General features: G+C 35.6%; 1 protein-coding gene across 1 annotated transcript in view; it reads right to left on the reverse strand.

Moving 5' to 3' along the window:
• LOC149807757 (muscle, skeletal receptor tyrosine protein kinase-like) overlaps positions 1-8,712 on the reverse strand; it is a 164,975-nt gene extending 156,263 nt beyond the window's left edge. Inside the window, exon 1 of the mRNA XM_089970143.1 lies at positions 6,146-8,712. Coding sequence (XP_089826269.1) covers positions 6,146-6,227 — 82 coding nt within the window. The 5' untranslated portion in view covers positions 6,228-8,712. The remainder of the gene's footprint in view (positions 1-6,145) is intronic.
• Between the last annotated feature and the right edge of the window lie 6,440 nt (positions 8,713-15,152).

The following is a 15,152-nucleotide window of genomic DNA, read 5'->3' on the forward strand; positions in this document are numbered from 1 at the left end:
GCTAACCCCCAAAGAAGTAATAATGACAATGTAGAGATCCAAATACGAACTGTGTGAGAGACATGTCAATAAACAAAACAGTGCATGGTATAAACCAGGCTGTTGAACAATAATTTAAAAATAGCTAACAGCCAACAAAACTCCTTAAATTAGTTGAGCTTTATGATAACACTCAATTTATCTTTTTTTCTTAAATTAGTTGAGCTTTCTGATAACACTCAATTTGTCTTATTTTTTCTCCACATGATCAGTATAAAGACTGATCACTGTAGTTCCACTCTGCCTAGGATATCAGTGGCTACCACAAAGGTCAACTCTCCTATTACCATACCATAACTTGAGTGGGAGTCCACAACTTGAGTGTGAGTGACCAGAATGGTCAACCCACCCACTGGCAAATTGCTCTGGACATTATTGCAGCATCAGCACCAAGACTGCTTCCCTGATAGCATGGAAATTTGATAAAGAATACCACTGTTCTGAAGTGATAACCAGCTATCAAACCAGTCTGATTTAGATCTGATTTCAAGACAGATGTCTTGATTAAAACATCAGACAAACAGCATTAATACAAGGAACACTAATACTACTGTTAGTGAATGTAATCAACATGGTAAACACCTCATTACTTGCCACATCACATAACAGTCAATCAGTACCGTAAATACTCACCTATGGATTGTACTGCAAACTGAACAGACCCAGGTCTGCCTTCACATAATGTGCAGGCAGAAGAACAAACAACACAAACCCTGATCTGCAGGTGCATTATGCTATGGCAGATCAGGATATTTGGGTTTGTTTTGCAGTTTGACTCAACTTATAAGCCAGTATATAGGTATTACTGCCAAAATAAATCCCAACAAATGGCTGAAGAAAAAACATGATTCCAAAGATTAAATCTTTCACTCCTCATTAACAATTTATAAATCGTCATTTTCTTTTTTAGTGAATTAATACTGAATAAAAAATAACAGAAATGTAATCTGAATTACAAATCAAACTTTACAAATCAATACTGGATGAACATAAACATGAAGCAACATAGGAAATTACATCATATGCAAATGAAATAATAATTAAAATGTAAGGGGTTAACTTAACCTTGAACACTACAGGGGCAAATTTGTATCTAGCTCCCTAATCCAAAATGCATCAAACACTTTATTCCAATGGTACCATATGCACTCACTTATAAGACAAGTCCAACAGCAAATTACACAGATCCAGATCTGTCAGCACACACATCATGTGCCAGCAGATCTAAGTATGTGCAGTTTGTAGAAGTAATCAGTATAACAAACAATATAGACCCCTATCTCTAGGTGCATAATGCTACAGCATATGAGGATCATTGATGCTTGCAGTTTGAGTCACTAATAAGCAAGTATATATGGTATAAAACACACAGGAGTTTGCAGTTTGAGTTGCCTTATAAACAAGTATATATATATATATATGGTATAATCTCCATACACACACCCTGTGGGCTAATGGATGAAGAACAGGCTACACGCATCTTCTTGCATGTTGTTGTTATTGTTGTTCTTGTGGGGTTTAATGCCATTTTTCAGCATATGATAGGCTATGCATGGCGGCCAGTATTAATGGTTGAGGAAGGACCCGGGAAAACCCTGGGAAGAACTACCGACCCACGAGAAGCTACTAGCAAGCTTTCTCACATACCCACATTGGCCGAATCCTAGACTCGAACCCACGCAGACAGTGATGAAATGGCAGTGATCTGTAACGACAGAGCGCTTTAGACCACTCTGCCACTTGAGGCCCCTCTTGCATGTTGCAAAAGGCAACTATTGTGGTTCAGTGGATACGTGTCCCATACTTGCAACATAAAAGAGTGGAGGTTAGAATCCTACCCCTGCATGTCCAGGTCAGCTATCATGGTGTGTTAAGCAAGTCTCTTTAATCCAATTGCTTTGGCACATAGCAATCTACTTCTATTCTTGTGCCATAAAACACCAAACCAATCTAATCTTTAACCCATGACACGACTTGCTACTACATGGACTCACTTCCAGACTGCCAATTATGTAAACATTCCTCACTCATAAAAAAATAAATTTGTTCAGCCTTTTTTCTTCTGTTTTTGGGGGTCTGTTTCATCACAAACTCTATTCAAACTATATTACCCTGAAAAGGTGACAGAGTGTTACAAATAACTGTGTTACTATACATACACAGTAGAGTAAAATATCTCAACTACCATCTACAACTGGTCCACAAATCATGAGGTACAACAAAGACTGAACATGAACCGAGGTCTACATATCATAATGATGTATGTGACAATTAACATACGACTATGTTTGACCTAGACTTAGTTTTTCTACGAAATAACCTTTATTCTATGGTCTAGATTTTTTATGTTCTCAATGCCATTTTTGCATGACGATTTCTACTTTGAGAATTCAATATTGTTGGTATTTATTATACTATTAGAACTATTGAAGAAAGCAATTCCAATGACACGAGGCAAAGAAAGATCAGCTAACATGAATAGATACATGTACATATTAGATAGATAGATAGATAGATAGATAGATAGATAGATAGATAGATAGACAGACAGATAGATAGACAGATGGATAGATAGATAGATCAACAGATGGATAGGTAGATAGAGAGACAAATAAAAAGGCAAATAAATCAGTGTTCTATGTAAGTACATATTAAATAAAAATGAAAAAATCCAAGGCAAGTGAGACTCCCCCCTGCTAAGTCAGTGTCAGAAACCTTGCCAACATCTGTCTTCACTTGTCACTTATAATGTCATAATGATGTCATCAGCACTGATTGTGTATTGAGTAACCTGTTAAAATATTTAGAACTGCAGAATTTTCAAGCTCTAGATGGTATTATAATGTGGTACCATGTACCATGACGGTACCATGGTGTACAGTTACCAAAGTGCAACTGAATATGACTATACACATATAGATGCAATGTATGTACTCACTTATGAGTCCAACTGCAAACTGCACAGGCCCAGATCTGCCACCGCATAATGCAATGGAAATCTGGGTCTATGTAGTTTGTAAGGAGTAATCAGAAGAACAAATAACGTAAACCCTGATCAACAAGTACATTATGCTACAACATATCAGGATCTTTGTTGGTTGCAGTCTGACTTGACTTATAAGCGAGTACATATGGTAGATGAGCTATAGACTAACATACAGTCAGTGGTGCATAGTAATATAATTACCGAATATGTTCACAAATCATAAAAAAGGATTCACTCTATGATCAGCAGAGTATGACAACACATGATCTGAGATGTACCATTACTTCAAGAGAAAATATGTATATAAGTATTACCATATTTATCAAAGTAAACGTTCAACTGATCATTGACCATTTTTAACAGATAGCAATAAAAAATAAAACAGAACCATTAAAGATTACAAATGCAGTTAAATCTTAAATATGATAAGCAAGCCAGACTTGTGGAAAAATTACCATGATGCGCATGCAGTGTTAAAAATGTTTGCTGCATATACTGGCTTTTAAGGCAAGTCCTACTGCAAAATGCACAGACCCAGATGTAACGTCGCATAATGTGATATTAGATCTGAGTCTGTGCCGTTTCTTAGGAGTAATCAGCAGAACAAACAACATCAAGCCTGAGATGCCGGTGCATTATGTGACAGCAAATCTGGACCTATGTCACCTGCACTTTGTATATGAGAATATACGATATGTATTGTATCGAACTTTATCATACTGGTGGATATTATTTTGAGGTCACCTCTGTAGCAGATTTGACTGTATATATGAGGAATTACTGTACATGCAGAAAAAAATTATTTAATTGAACCTTTAATCTTACACTCACTAGAAAACGATCTTGTTGTACTACATCTACTTTCTGGATATTTGGTATGCTTCTGGTTTAGTCTGATCACTACCTGTGTCTGTATTGCTGTGTTATGGTTTGGTTTCAAATGAATGGTTTAGATTTTACTTTACCCAACCACACACTGGATTACATATACAAACAGCAGCCTTATGAAACAAGAAGCAATATGAAGTCAAGAGTACATACAATGCTAGCTTGTCTGACAAATATGTGCAAGATATGATATTGTTTGTTGAAAAGCACTTTAGAAGCTGCTCAGTAAAAGGCTTTTTACAACAAAATTTACCACGAAGTGACTGGCGAATGACATGGATTATCACTAAGATGTCAGTTATGTACAACGCTGTCAGGCATTTCTGCACACATAAGGATTCCGTCTCCAATGCTGAGGCAAAACGCACACAGAATTTGACCGATTGACAAAAGTAAAATACTGCAATGCTTACCATTTGAAAAGAGGCAATTGTCACCAGAATATTCTGTTCAAAATAATATTAATTTTTGGATGCACGAGATACCACCCCGTGTCTTCATGACTCGTGATATGTCAGCCTATTCTGTGCACAGCTTTGAAAAGATGTAATGTTTATCCATCGGGCTACAGAAATGAAATATATGTACACTACTTTTCTGTCAGCAGTGAGTAATTAGGTTAGGTTTATTGCAAGCTTTACAAAATTCAACGTAACAATGCCAATAAATGGCAAGAGATCTTAAGCAAACTAAATTGATCTTGTAAAAAACATTAGCAGAGTTCAACATTTTATAAAAAAAAAATAAGCTATTATGTGGAAAAGATACAATAATAAGTAGGATGTAATGTGTTCACATCTTGTTTATGAGGAAAAATTACTAAACAATTCAGAAACAGACTCTCCACCAGGGAATTTCTTGAGAATCCCATTCTAGCAGCAAGTTAACACATTGGGTAGCAGACAATTTATTATGTGTGGGACAACTTCTTGCAAATTTGGAAACTTGGATTAAGCTGCAGAATTTTGTTAAGGTAAACATGTCCATTTTTTTAAATAATCTATTTATTTGTATGATTCTAAAAGCTACATAGTAAATATGATTTTCTGGGTTACAGGTTCAAGAAGGTCATGGAGCGGGTCTTCATGTTGACATTTAGAAATCACATTTTTGTATGCATTTTGAGCCAAAATGTGGGATATTTTCATACACTTTATGAATATCACTTTTCTTAATTAAAGTATAAAATGATACAAAATGGATTTTTGACCCAAAATAACATGTGATCCAATGTTTATAGAAATGAAGTATCATTGCTGAGAATTACCTGATGCACAGAATTGGCCAACATGGTGGTATATAAACTGCCAATATTTACAGACCTCAGTCTCTCTCTAAATTCTCAATATCCCCCCTTTACTATTGGCAGAGTACTCTTCTTCTGTACAGCACACTAATGACTTCTCTGATGTTGCAATTTTTTAATTTGGTACTAATGAGTGTTTTCTGATACTGCAATTTTTCATTTGGTATCATTTATACTTTTCAGAAACAGGGTTATAAAAAACCTGTTTTTTATTTTAAATCTATGGGTATGTTGAAAAAGCTGAATTTCTTTGGGATTTATTTCTGTATAACCACAGTTTCAAATGCGATGTTAAAAAGTGACTATAGTAATTTCACCGAAACATACAAGATTTGCAATTCACTTGGGATCCATCAAAGCAATATGTCAGCTTTGTTTAAGAAATCATGATTTTGGGGGGAAAATATTTAGAGGAGTTTTACAATGTACACCATTTTACTGCTGCCACCATTACTAGTATAAATAAGAATGAATATACAGATATTTATTCAATGTTACTTCATGTATGACTAATCACCACACTTACTAAAAACAAAAAACAATATATATATATATATATATATATATATATATATATATATATATATATATATATATATATATAACTGTAAACGGTTAATACTGAAACTTTTTAAAGGAAAAAAAAAATCTTCTCCATGTATCTTGAAAATTGGATCAAATGAAACGGTGTCAATGTATATATTTCACAATGTTCAACAGTACCTCGTGCATCTATAATAGTTCGATATCTTAAACAAATATTCGAGACCTAATGCATGACAATAATACAATATCGCGAGAATTTAGAAAACTAATTTACTCAGAATGCTTTAAGTATAGTCGTTAGTAAACAACGAACAGTTCCTATACAGTCCTTGAAATATACAAGTGGGTGATCAATCAGACAAAAATACCTTTTCTCTCACCTGCCAAAGACGAGGTGGACAAACTGCAAACTATGGCAACAATCACCAGTCTGCTCATTCTCAGTAGCCAATAGCCCATCATATATATTTATAGCGAGAAATGGGCCTCATTTTGTCCAAACAATATCCGTCTGTCGGGTAGATGTATTTTCCTTAGCTCGGGTAGTGTAGTATTGAGACATTACACGAGCGAGTTCACACACCGTGAACTTACAGTGGATATGTGTGAAATACGGTGACAGATTCCTTCACTGAAATGTAGCATAATTCCCCATTCCAGAACATACACTAACAAGCAGATACATCAAATAGTGATTAAATATCCGTTTAGACACTTGTGAGAAGCAAATAAACTTTAAATAACACTTTTTGTCACTCTAAATATTCCACAGGCGGAAAACAACTGTCTCCGCACGTAAACTCGATCAACCCTAGGTGCGCAGCTCAGCTCAACATAGTCACTTAGTGCGCATAACAAAAGCACATGTTTCGACAGATCAGTGACAAGTTCGGTAGTGTATCGCTTAACCGTCTTGCCCCAGTACAGTACGAATTTCTCCCAATGTAATTCTGTTCAGCAAAGAAGGCTTCTATGTATTATTGAATAGTTACTGCGACTGGACGTTTCTGTACAGGTGCACTTTTCATACGGATGCTAAATACCTCCCCAGAAGCAAGGCGTTCAAGTGATCAAATTGATGGACACATGACGCGTATTCATGACGAGTTTCCTGACGCGTTATTTCCAGGCATCTGCGCCTGCTATAAACCAGACCGACTCACAGTACCGAATGATCTTCATTTGTGATAGATATTATCACTCTTTTCTAAAATCCGATACAAAAAAATGGACGATGACGATGATGATGACGACGCCGATGATGATGGATGTGATGGTGGTGGAGTTCACACTCTCGGAACTTGTGAGACGTTTTACCAATTTAAAGAAAATCAGTACGTTAAAATAAAGTATTGCTGCCAAGTTATGAAAAGCGAAGACAAAACGCATAAATTAAAGACGAAACCCCCAGATTACAATAGTGGGGGTGCGACTGTGTTGGTGATGATGGTGGTGGTGGTCGCTTAGGGAGACTCCATTATTTATTAAGTTTATTCGAAAGTACTTAACAGAGGATATCAGTGCTGTACGATTTATCATTGCATTTGTAGACCTTTCACTTTGGAAACTGGTGCATTTGTATATATTATAAATACCCGTTAGTGTTCCCCAACAAGTTTGTAAGCAGTGATTTTCAAAATGTAACGATTGCAATCACATACCTCTAATAATTTATATCTAAAATGCGACTAATTTGACTCTAGAACTCTCTAGCCACAAGTATTCAGAACACATCACTCAACTGCATTGTAAAGTATGCGGGGTTGGGGGATATTTCGAATGGAAACGGCACTGTTGAAAACCATTCCGTATTTATTTTGTATTCACCTAGTTATATTCTATCTTATCTTTTGATATAGATATAATAATAAAAGTAAACATTATCACATTAGTATTTTCTTTAATATCATTGTATTATTTCAGACGTCAAAGTTTATATCAAGCCTTGCAGTATGTTTGATTTACAGTTATTGACTGCTGAACAGAGCTATTGGTGTACACTTTACAATGAAATACCATGACGATAAATATCACGCACAGTGTTGTGTCCATTACTTTAATTCACAACATCTTTCAATGTTTATTAGGTGATTTATTGTATGTTATCAGTATTTGATTTTTTTTTTTTTTTTTTTTTTTTTTTACAGACACACGTTGAAAGAACTTAATCGTATTTCCACAGTGATTTACATTTAACAGCAATCTGATTAAAATCAGATCTCCACTGTCCTACGTGAAGGGCAGTGGATATATGATTTTAATTAGATTGATATAACTGTGAATTCCATGATTGTCACTGCCGTTGCCTGAAAATGTAGGTCATTGTAACAAAATAACGCATTTTTTTGTAACGCTGAGGAGATAATTTTGTGCCATTGCATTTTAAAACGGTGACAATAAAACACGAGGTATAAAGTATATGAAAAACACCATTTTTAATTTGATTGCATTCAAATACAAAGCAACATGTCAGTGAGATCAGCAATCGACATCCAAAGCAGCGCGTCAGACGGGGTCAAAAAGAAAAAGAAAAAAAGAAAGAAGAATACAAGGATGAAATTTGAAAAAATAAAATAAAATAACGGCATTGCCTATTAGCATTACCGCTGTGCGCGAGGTCTTTTTTTTTTTTTTTTTTTTTTAAATATTCAGGAATTGTTTAAAAAATTTACATCAACAAACTTTACGAGAATTGCTATCGGAGAGAAAATGCCACAGTTTAATTTATTGGACAGCTTCTTTACATTAATCTTGCATGAAACCACTAGTATTACTTGCAACATTTAATGTGTTAGAGTCTTAATAAAAAATATAGGATAAATTAAACAATGCATCGGTATGTTTGTCTAGATTTATGTGAGCCAGAGGGGTGGAGAGAAGGAAAGGCAGAAGAATGGATGCATAAAAGAAAAACGGATATTATTGGGTTAAGCTAATGAAAACATTAATAGGCTTTGATGTTCATAATGATAATAGTAAAACACAACAAAAACAACAGATTGAAAAATATACTGCATATAATTGTATGACAGGAAATCTAATACATTTTCATTATGATAAATTAACACAGACACAGTAATCTCCATCAGAAAGTACGCAGTGTTTAAGAATTAATTTCAACATGCTGTGACCAGTTAGATTCTGCAAATCTTTTCCAACTGTGCTTCCTTTTTAATCAAGCATCCATTCAAGTGGGTAAAATCGGAGGAACTTTTTAAACGGTTGCACATGTGTAGGTCCGTTCTCTGCTCCTTGCGTCAGTTTTATATCAGCACATCTCGCGTGGACTGGCAGGAATCTGTCTTTTCGCTGATTCGTATTACGTTTACATACCAACATTTGACGGAGTTGTAAGAAAATATCTACGCGATAAAATATGGACGGAATGCAGTGGGTGAGATGCTAGCCTCGAATGGACAAGATGTATATAATAAGTGAGAAATTGCATGCATGCAACAAGTCTAATAACTACTACTACTACTACTACTTTTGCTGCTGCTGCAAATAATAGCCTCCTTGCATTCTCGGGAACATACATACATACATACATACATGTAAAATAGTGTAGCTGCATAACTATGTAAATATTGAGCGAGTACAGCAAAGGTTCGTCTATTTTACTGATTCTTGTTGTTATTGTAACAAAGGTTCATCTTTTTCACTGATCCTTGTTGTTGCTATTGTAAAACTTGCACTTATATGGGTATGTACATTTTTTGTTGTATTTTTAATTCTTTTAACGCACAAAAGCGAAAAATAATTTTTACTTCGCGAAACGAGAAACGAAAACGGAGTATTTCAGCTTTCAATTTCAAAGAACAACGATACATAGTGTGCGGTATTGGCGACAGAACAAAACCGACAGGTTTCATAAGGTTCATTAAAAAGACAATTTGTCGGTCTGTCTGCCTCTGTCTGTCTGTCTGTCTCTCTCTCTTTTTCTCCTTAATTTTCCTTACAACTGGAGTACGTTATATTATAGTTGGTCATTAATGAGGAATGATTCATATTTTGGTAATCTTTCTATATTCCAGTATGCGAATTTTCGTATCATACTCCCATTATTAAATGTTTAAATTTCTCTGTAAATATTATGGTTCAAGCACTTGCAGTTAACTTTTCCTTTATAGGGGGCATAGTTTTCGGAAAAGGTCGAAATGAACAACACACCTCTGTAATAAGACTAGTGAAGTTTTTTCGAGTAGCATGGCCGACTTTATGTTGTAACCCCCACCCCACCCCACACACAAATAAAAATAAATCAAACAAACGGACCGCCCATTTAATTTTCTAGCGAGGGGTGTGGGATTTTTTAAAAAAAAATCTCCAGTCCTTAAGTAGCTTGAAAATAATATACCGCTCTGATATTTTTTTATTATTAAAAGAAGAAAAACAAAAACATGATATCCATTATATTAGTTGAAAATAAAAATTATCTGGAGCCAAAGAATAAAACATATTCTGGGTAAAAAGAAAATCCCCTCCCTACAACAGAAAGTGAAATGATCGGTCCCTGAGTCTCATTGGCAGCCCATTCTCATTACTAAATTGGAATATCCATCATATCTGGTTTAGCTGGTGAACTGTTCTGAATGGCATGCACATGTTTATCTAGAAGTTTAAGATTATTAAGCGTAACTTTGCGACAATCAATTATTTCCGATAGCTAATCTATATATCTGAACGGTGGAACTATTTTCTATTTCATTTTGTAATGAAATATAATATTTTCTAATTTTAAGGTAGTTTTAGGTTCGTTTTATCTTTGGCTAATGACTTATTACTTTGTTAACCGCTGTGTGAAGAGAAGCGACATCAACAAACAAAAAATAATCACCAATTTGAGCGATAAGGGTCTAAAACAGAGATCCAAGAAGCAATAGATCAAACAAACACTGCACAAATTTGCAAATACGGTAGATATCATTTGATAATAAGTATATTTACTGGAACCATAAGAGTTGACGCTTTTAAAAAGCGAAATGTACTTATTAGAAATGCAACGCTTTTATATGGAATGTGATGGATGGCTTTTGTCAGTAGGCCTACTACAGTGACTAAGAAACAAATTGCAGTGGGTTACAAAATTGAAACGGTGCATCCTTGAAATAAAATGTTGCTTATCAAAAGTTTTATTCATCAACGTGTTTTTTAAAAGTAAATACTACTGCTTTAAGAAATTGTTGTAAGCGTTACCAAAAAAATCAACCTGGCGTGTTATGTGTTATTCAATCTCTTCTAATCACCGTAAACTTTTCCTAACTATGCTATATTCGATGTGAAAATCAAAAGTATATTACGACAATTTCTAACCAAAAAATCACGCTAAACAATCTCCTGAAACAGAGATTTCAAAATGACTAGTACCTACGTCACTGACAGCTACGAACATGTCCATTTACACTGTTACTTGTTTTGCAAACGTTGACTGGTAGTAAACTAAAGTAAACCGATTACATTTGTACGTGTTGCAGTCTTATTCAAAATATGAAGGATATCCAATTGATTACAATCGGGAATACTAGTGCTACTACTACTACTACTACTACTACTAAAAATAATAATAATAATTATTATTATTATTATTATTATTATTATTATTATTATTATTATTTATAGAGGGTAGGCTCTCTTTGGTAAACCGTAAAAACAACATTGTAAACAGTAGTCAGTAGTAGTCACATGCCAAGCAGAAAAAAAAGAAGTTCTGCTGTTTGAACATAACAACTTGGAAGATCTCAAGTGTTTTGTTTTTCTCCTCCCCCCCCCCTTTCTTTTTTCCATTAGTTTGCATATTTTTAGACATACGGAAAGAAAGAAAAATAGAGAAGGTCAACTATAACATTAAAACGAGAAACAGGGCATATTATTAGATATATACTTTGTAACAACTTAAACTGATTTCAAAATTAGACCTTTATATATCAACATAATGCGTCTGGAGATATTGACCATTTCCATCTTTGCAGTTTCCATGACAATTAAGCTGGACGGATTCACAAGCCATTTCCACTTTTACGGTCATCTACCACCACCACCATTGTCATCATCAGCATCATCGTCGTCGTCGTCACCATCATCATGATATTCTTCTTCTTCTTCTTCTTGACCGCTCAGGTGGCCTAAGTGGTAAGAGCGTCCGCATCGGATGCGGGAGTTCGTGGGTTCCATCACCGGCCGAGTCATACCAAAGACTTATAAAAATGGTACTAACAGCTTCCTCGCTTGGCGTTCAACATTAAGAGGTTAGTGTTAGGACTGGTCAGCCTGGTGTCAGGATAATGTGACTGGGTGGGGTCATCATGCTACATGTCTGCGGCATGATGTCCCAGTGCTAGACATCACTACAAATTGCCACACTACAGACATCGTAGCGAAATGACTGAAATTTTGTTAAAGCTTTTTGTTCTTCTTCTTCTGCTTCTTCTTCTTCTTCAATAATGCACAAACGGGTATTTCCGTATTATTTTTGTAATAGTATATCTAGACAGCGTTGGAATGTAATTGGGAATACATTTCTTTTGTTTTCATAAGACAAGCGTGCAGTTTATATATGTTGCTTGTCTACAAGCTTAATTCGTCGTGCAAAATTACCTACGCTCTATTGAAATCAGGTGTAAAATCTGTTAGATGGGAAAGAACCGGGAAGGGATATCACTAAAGCCTGACGAGGAACCGTGTCTGGAAAGAAACTTGATCGGCTGAGTTCTGACATCCAAAGAATGTCGGATGCAACGCATCAGAGGAAAGCTTTACTTTCGTTAATTCAAAGAGGCAGACATTTTTCGCCGTTAAATAAAAAATCACATAACAGCTCATCTGGACTGAATGCAAAATATATAGCGTAAAATTTGCCTCATAAATTCATTCCTGTCTTGCTTTATTATCGTTATTACTCGCATGAGTGAGCTCCAGCTGTATAGACGCCGATGTGCCATCGCATAATAATTGTGCCGGTAGATCTGAGTCTATACAGTTTGTTTATTAGCAATCAGTAGAGCAAACAATATACACTCTGACCTGCCGCCCCGTCGTGCTACGGGAAGGAATGGTCTATGGGCTGCTTTTTTGGTGGTGGTGGTGTTGTTTTCTTTTCTTTTCTTTTCTTTTTTTGGGGGAGGGGGAAGTGTTTTTTTCTCTTTCTTTCTCTCATTTGGACCAGAAACGCGGTGGATTATGAATAAAACGTACGAACAATGCGGTAGAACTAAAAAACAGCAGCAACAACAACAACAACAACAACAAAAACAAACAATGCTGAGCATGCAAAATATTAAATCACATACAAATAGTCTTTAGCAGTACATCACATAATGTAATCTCTGAAGATACAGGAGATCTACTTAACTTTCTGGCTAACATCGTTGAACATTTTAGACTTGCAAATTTCTGATGGTATTTATAATTCCTAAAAAATATTGAATACATCGAAATAAAAACCAATAATGACGATGATGATGGTGGTGAAATGATAATGATAATAATAATAATGACCACTACTCACTACTGTTGTTACTACTTGTAGAATTTTGGGACATAACTACTCACTTATCTAGAGCTTCACCCTTGACATCCTATCCCATGTCATGACCTAGGGGACAATCTGAAAGACATATCAACATTCATTTTTGTTTAATTCTTGAATGCTAAGTCTACGCACCATACATGTTGCCAGTCAGTCGTAAGTAATTGCAAGTGTGAACAAACGACTTCCAACCACAAACTCAGGCATGTACTTAGAGCTTCTAAAGATTAGGCGCTATACAAAGTCCTCATTATTATTATTATTATTATTATTATTATTATTATTATTATTATTATTTACTAAACGCTTTATACTAGTATGCATTGATACTAACGCGCCACCAACCCACCAAGACCCAGATCAACCACGATTCCATCCTCCACTCTCTTTAAAGAGTCGTGGTGTTGGGGGTTGAGGTTGAATCAAAATTTTAAAAATCGTTGTGGACATCCACATAATCACAATCCAATGTTTGAAGTCTAATTTTTCTACAGATAAGGTAGTGCAGGCAGTATCACATACTCTCAGCCCTTCATGCAGAAAAAGCGTGCAATAATAATAATAATAGAAGAAGAAGCAGAAGACAAAGTTGCAAAACAACAATGATACGAACAACCTTTTGTTATATATTTAAAAAAAACCAAAAACATTTTATATCATTGAATAGTGCAACAAGAACAAAAAGAATGATGATGAACAACTGGGAAATGTTTCGGCCAATGCTGTTTTGTTATTTTTTTTATTTATTTTTTATAATGTTTTTCTTGAGGAAGGGGGGTGCGATTGACGGGACCAACGGGAAGCTACAGGCAGCTTTTCACGTTTCACGTATCCACATTGCCCGAAACTCAAACCCACGCGGTCGAGGTGAAATGGCAGTTGTCTGTAAAGGCTAGCGTTTTAGACCACCCAGCCGCCCGGGTCCCCTTTTTATATACAAGTGCACCAAACAGCAAAAGAAGCGCAAAAGTTGTTACTATTTAGTTTTGTTAAGTACCTTTCCTACCGTTTAAATTTTCGATAAAATGTCATCGATGCTATCTGACTTCATTATGAACATTGGCGTTGATAAGACCGGTATTATTTTTATGCGCGCACACTTCTTGCAGCAGAAATATTATGGTTGATCCCATCTTTCCGCCCTGTTTGTTTATGTGTCTGTTCACCCGTCATTCCGTCTGTAAGCATGTCTGTCATAGGAAGCTGGTTGGAACGAAACAAACAAAAACAATCAGTTGAGATGAACAAGTGAAATTTATTGACGGACATGAATGACTTGAGTAGATTTTGCAATCAAATAAATCTAACTTTTTTATACATTTTTTACTTCGCTGGCGAGGACCTTGTTAGCACGATTGGGCACAGACTACATAAAGCAGACGAATTAAGCTGCGAACGTATTTTTTGGATTACCGTATTAGATTGCAATGCTATTACAGCTTTGTTTGTTTGGTGGGTGGGTATGTGTGTCTTTTTGTTAAATAAAGTTTGAACTTCTGAACTTGTAGTGTTTTATCATTATGATCACGATGATGATGATCCTCGTCATTGCTGATCAGTTAAATCTTTATCTACTGATGTCGCACGATATGCCGCCTGTGTACCTTGGTGGGAGGCACTCTATATGTACTTTTGCACACGTTTTGGTATATCTGATAAGGCAATGAGGTGTACAAGCACACTGTTGGAGGGCGGCTAAATATAAAAGTTCACCCGCGGTCGGTCTGCTGCGGCCGATCGTTATCATCGAAATGCATACAAACAGGACCGATTGGAGGTACATTCGTATTCAAGGAAAATTAACCGATTTTCTTCACTGTCATATAAGCACAAAGTGATACCAATAAAGTGCAAAACAAGAT

Source organism: Sinohyriopsis cumingii, chromosome 1, assembly GCF_028554795.1.
Source record: "Sinohyriopsis cumingii isolate HCF-2022 chromosome 1, ASM2855479v2, whole genome shotgun sequence".
Classification (NCBI taxonomy): Eukaryota; Metazoa; Mollusca; class Bivalvia; order Unionida; family Unionidae; genus Sinohyriopsis; species Sinohyriopsis cumingii.